Consider the following 5,755-nt stretch of genomic DNA (forward strand, 5'->3'; position numbering starts at 1 on the left):
TGGACTCATTACTAACTTAGATTATGTGTTTACCCATCACTAAGATAGATTACAGATTCACAAGACTCATTTTTCTGACCATTCTTCATCTTAGGATGGGCCTCAACCCTCAAGAACGCAATAGTTGTGGCCAAATTAATGCTTGAAGTCAATAAATCTAGAAAAGCTGACATTGACCCATACCCGTAATTCAAAAGGACAAAGGTTATGGTCTAACACCTAATACGGGCCATTCATTTTTTAGATTAGATTATCACTATTGCTTTCCTTCGGCTGCTCATATAATTGCTTGACCTGTGGAGAATGGTCAAGCAATTCTAACTATGATGAGTACAATGGTCAGAAAAATTACTAATTTGTGGGTACATCAAGTAGTCACATAGAAGATGAAATGAAGTTATCTCAAGGATAAGATATATGCTCTTTCTCATTGCGAGTAGGTTGGACACAACTGGGAAACCCACACACCATGTAGAGAATGATGCATATACCGGATGCCAGAGGTATCAATTACCCGTGTATAGAAATCTAGGTCCCATCAAATGACTTTGTGACAAATACCATGATTAGAGGGTAACATTTGCCCGTAATACAAGCTTGCTTTCATGGATGATTGCCAACTATTCAAAACAATCCCATTCCCAACGACAAACATGGTACCAATTACACTATTTTACAATACTATCCCGTAGGACCATATATCTGCTCTCTAGAGGTCATGCAGTTTGACTGTAAGGGGTATATACACTGACCTTAAAGTAATCTAATGCTTAAAAGTATGCATTTTGGACCACAGTTGATTTTTCAGTTGTCTTCTTTTTCTCTTTCCTTTTTTGAGAAGATTTTTTCTAAGAATCTAGGATGCCAGACAGTTCAAGAACGGTGAATCATCAAGAATTATTCAATGAAGAAAACCTTATTAGTAGAGCACAGTAAAGTCACTCTTCACAGTCTTCATAGAAAATATTGGGCACAAGGCCAGCTTTTGCTATAACGAAATGTTCCTTGGCTCCTCCTATGGCTGACAGCAATAGGATGTAGTCCAGGAGATTTATCATTGTTCAGTTTATCAATTATACTAATTTCCTGGAAATACACTTCAAACTATGCCTTTAGCACTACCACATCCTCTCTCCTTATTGTTTCTTGTTCTATTGCTGCCGTATTTCACCAGGGCCCAAACATCCAAAAACCAATCTTTAGGTTCATTTCTCACTGCAGACAACAAGGACACTTACTGGGCAGCTCCTAAAGGTGAATTTGCTTTTGGTTTCCAACAAATTGGAAAGGGAGGCTATCTACTTGCCATCTGGTTCAACAAAATCCCTGAAAAAACCATTGTCTGGTCAGCCAATGGAGATAATCTTGTGCCAGGAGGATCCAAAGTTGAGCTTACCAAAGATGGCAAATTTGTTCTCAATGACCCAACAGGCAATGAGATATGGAAAGTTGACTCAGTCGGTTCAAGAGTTGCCTATGCAGCCATGCTTGATAGTGGAAACTTTGTGCTAGTAAGCCAGGATTCTAGCCTTTGGTGGGAGAGTTTTGATCATCCAACTGATACAATATTACCTTCACGGACAATGAATCAGGGCAGCAAACTTGTAGCTCGTTACTCAGAAAGGAATTACTCCGATGGAAGGTTCCAGTTTACGCTGCAATCAGATGGAAATCTTGTGCTTGAAACTAGAGCTTTCCCCTTGGATTCTTCTAATTCAGCTTATTGGTCAAGTAAAACTTTAGGCAGTGGCTATCAGGTGGTCTTCAATCGGTCTGGCTCTATATACCTTATAGCAAAAAATGGAAGCACGGTTAATTCTATAACATCAAATGCTGGTTCCACACAGGACTTCTATCAGAGAGCAATTCTTGAATATGATGGTGTTTTAAGGCATTATGTCTACCCAAAAAGCAGCACTAATAATTCAATTATCAGAAGGTGGCCTATGGCCTGGTCTTCTTTGTCAACCTTCATACCTTCTAATATCTGCAAGGATATTATTGAAGGCACAGGTGGTGGAGCTTGTGGATTCAACAGCTACTGCAAACTAGGAGATGATCAAAGACCAAATTGCCAATGCCCAGATGGATACACCTTTGTTGATCCAGATGATGTTATGAAGGGATGCAAACCAAACTTTCTTCACCAAAGTTGTGATAAAGCATTGCCAGAAACTGATCTTTTCTATTTTCAGCCCATGCAGAATACAGATTGGCCCCTATCTGATTATGAGCACTTTCAAGGCCAAACTGAGGATTGGTGCAGGAAAGCTTGCCTGGAGGATTGTTTCTGCGCTGTTGCTATTTTCAGAAATGGGGAGTGTTGGAAGAAGAAATTCCCTGTCTCAAATGGGAGGATGGATTCCAGTGTTGGAGGAATAGCTCTAATCAAAATAAGAAAAGACAATTCTACTTTTAAGCCTTCATGTCCAGATTCAAAGAAGAAAGATCATTCAACACTGATACTCATTGGATCAGTACTCTTAAGCAGCTCAGTGTTTCTTAACTTACTCTTGTTTTTGGCAGCCTTTTTGCTTGTTTTTCGTTTTAACAATTCGAAGCCATTAAACCCAGTTATGGCAGGCATGAACTTGCCAAGCTTCACTTATGAGGAGCTAAGAGAAGCCACAAATGGATTCAAGGAAGAGTTGGGGAGTGGTTCCTTTGCAACAGTATATAAGGGGGTTCTAAAATCTGAGGATAGGTACCCTGTTGCAGTCAAAAAATTGAATAATATGGTGAGAGAAAGCGACATGGAGTTCACAGCTGAAGTGAGGGCTATTGGCAGAACAAACCACAGAAATTTGGTCCAACTGCTAGGATTCTGCAACGAGGGGCAGCATCAGCTTCTTGTATATGAATTCATGAGTAATGCTTCTCTAGCAAGCTTCCTCTTTGGCGGTTCACAGCCAAATTGGTATCAAAGAATGAGAATTGCTTTAGGAACTGCAAGAGGCCTCTGTTACTTGCATGAAGAGTGCAGCACCCAAACCATACATTGCGACATCAAGCCACAAAACATTCTCTTGGATGACTCTTTTACAGCTAGAATTTCTGACTTTGGATTAGCCAAGCTTTTGAAAACAGACCAGAGTCGAACTACTACTAGAATCAGGGGCACTAAAGGGTATGTTGCCCCAGAATGGTTTAGAAACATGCCTGTTACAGTTAAGGTAGATGTTTACAGCTTTGGCATTTTGTTCCTAGAGCTCATTTGCTGCAGGAGGAGTTTCGAAGCAGAGGCACAAGATGAGGATCAGATGATACTAGCTGACTGGGCTTATGATTGCTTTAAAGACAGGAAACTGGAGCTGTTAGTGGAGAATGATGAGGAGGCATTAAGTGAAAAGAAGAGAATGGAGAAATATGTGATGATTGCACTGTGGTGCATCCAAGAGGATCCATCACTAAGGCCAACAATGAAGAAAGTGGTACAAATGATGGAAGGAGCTGTTGAGGTCTCAGTTCCTCCAGATCCATCCTCATTTATCAGTTCAATGTAAATCCTTTAATATAAAGTACTCTTCTGGTTGTTTAAGGCCTCGTGCATGTTAAATTGTTGACATTATCAGATTGGTAAGTCAAGAAATATCTAGGAATGGTGTGCTCATGAGTGTCAAATAAGTTTTTGTATATCTCAAGACTATCTCAATAAAATGGCAACTATTGTAGGTCAATTAATTCTTTATATAAAATTTGTATCTCACAGAAATGGAGTGATAGACAAAAATTTTTCATTTAGTACTGAAATTTTTTTTCTTTTTTATTAGAGTATTGAACCACAAGTCCACAACAAAACTAAAACAAAACCCAACACTTAATGCCAACAAAACCCCTGGGAGTGTCTTTTTATTGATTTTAGGAATTCCAATTGACAAGGTTTGGACTGTAAGAATTATTGGCGACTAGATTTAAGACTTAATTCGAGCAACAATCTTTGACATATTTTTTCAGTTGAAGTTATTTTCAAGCATTCCTAAGTCGAAATCCAGCAAGATTTAGCAAGATCAAAATGACAGTTTCTTATAGAGAGATCTGGACCCTGACCCAAAGGAAAATGTGGGATGGTATGGATTTTTTTTCTTCACTGATTAGGACCTGAAGGTTTCAATTTAGTGAACTTTGGACAATGTAAACTTAAGAATTTATATATTATTTAACTTTTGAGAGCTTTTATTTATTTGTTCTCTTTATTTGTATTGAAAGAAAGATAAACACAATATTATCAAGTTGGTGTTGCTTGGTAAAGGTTTACGACAACTTGTCTGTGGTCCTAAGACTATAGATAAACTAAGTTGTTTATAAACAATTCAAATTCGGCTCGAGAAAAGATCTTTTTATGTTTTTTTATTTAGCAAATAACCCAAACTCAAGCCTAAGTTTAGACTCGACTATTAAATGCACTAAGTTCAAATATAATAATGTGTTTGTGAACAAAGTCGCGAACATGAGGTTCTGTTTAACTATATATAATATTATATTTTTACATGTTTTTTTTTTTTTTTTTTTTCTAAAAATATACTTTTAGACTTGAGATTGGATTATATAATATTATATTTTTACATGTTTTTTTTTTTTTTTTTTTTCTAAAAATATACTTTTAGACTTGAGATTGGATTGTTGAAATAGGTTCATTGATGCCAAATTATTATTTGTAATTTATTTAGTTTTGTTAGAGAGGATAAAATTTCAACACATGCATTCACTTCATGGTAATTTTTCTTTGCTATTAGGGCAAAACACTAATTGGTTTTTGATGTAAGTATAGTTTAAATCCTAAATATCTTGTTCAATGACAACATTGACAAAATAATTTACCAGTTGAATTAACTGGAATCCATATTATTCGTAGTTTATTAATAATATTGTCACATTTGAAATAAAATTAAATGAACAAGGTACATTTAAAACTCAACTTAGTTACAGCCCTATCTAACTAACACAAACTTGAATGGACTGAACCTAAATCCAATTGACTCCACCTGTTTGTTTACCAATGGGCAACTCTGCTACTCAAATCGCAGGGATAGAATAATCAATTCCCTAAATAAAGTTGATTCAAATTCAAATTCATACTTTATTTTAGATGCTTTTAATCAAATTCAAATTTTTAGACTTTTTTTTTTGGTTTGAATCCACAAGAGTTAATAAGATACAATTTGAATTAACTCTTCTTGACTGAACCTAGTCCTCTTGGGTTTTTTATTCACTTAATTAGTTTAAAAGAATTTCTAAAGGATGCATTCTTTTGTAGCGAAACATAACAAGGATTTATTTTTATTTTTTTAATGGATCATATGAGATATTTTTTATAAAACATAAACTTCTTAGACAAATTTCGCTTGGATTTTATTTACTTATTTAGATTTGGCAACATTGGATGCTTACCGATAACCTATCCAAATCTAAAAGAGAAATATAATACGGGTAAAGATTTTTGGACCCATGAAAAAATGGGTCAGTTCGTACCCGATCTTATGGGTCAAGTCTACCCCTTTTTTCAAGGGGAAGGTTTCCAAATTTTTTTTTTTTTGGCCAAATTTGTTTCACACTTTCACTTCTTACTCTTTTCTAATATATAGATAACAAGACACACCGATAGTGTTTGTGAGGTTGAAGGTTTTAGTCTAGTAGTCCTTGAACAGTGTAAACTTAAGAATTTATACATGTTTTAATTTTATATTTTAGTGTCTTCGGTTATTTATTATCTTATCTGAATTTTTTTATTTTTTTTGATAAGTATCTTATCTGAATT

General features: G+C 35.6%; 1 protein-coding gene across 1 annotated transcript; it reads left to right on the top strand.

The window, feature by feature from the left end:
• The first annotated feature begins 748 nt into the window (after positions 1-748).
• LOC112004379 (G-type lectin S-receptor-like serine/threonine-protein kinase LECRK3) lies at positions 749-3,741 on the top strand. Its single transcript, XM_024036616.2, has one exon. The coding sequence runs from the start codon at positions 1,107-1,109 to the stop codon at positions 3,501-3,503; it is 2,397 nt and encodes a 798-aa protein (XP_023892384.1). The 5' UTR covers positions 749-1,106; the 3' UTR covers positions 3,504-3,741.
• The last annotated feature ends 2,014 nt before the right edge of the window (positions 3,742-5,755 follow it).

The sequence above is a fragment of the Quercus suber genome, unplaced genomic scaffold, assembly GCF_002906115.3.
Source record: "Quercus suber isolate HL8 unplaced genomic scaffold, Cork oak 2.0 scaffold_190, whole genome shotgun sequence".
NCBI lineage: Eukaryota > Viridiplantae > Streptophyta > Magnoliopsida > Fagales > Fagaceae > Quercus > Quercus suber.

What these genes read in the sequence shown, in the direction of transcription:
- LOC112004379 (XM_024036616.2), top strand. Translation starts at nt 1,107, where the DNA reads ATGCCTTTAGCACTACCACATCCTCTCTCCTTATTGTTTCTTGTTCTA.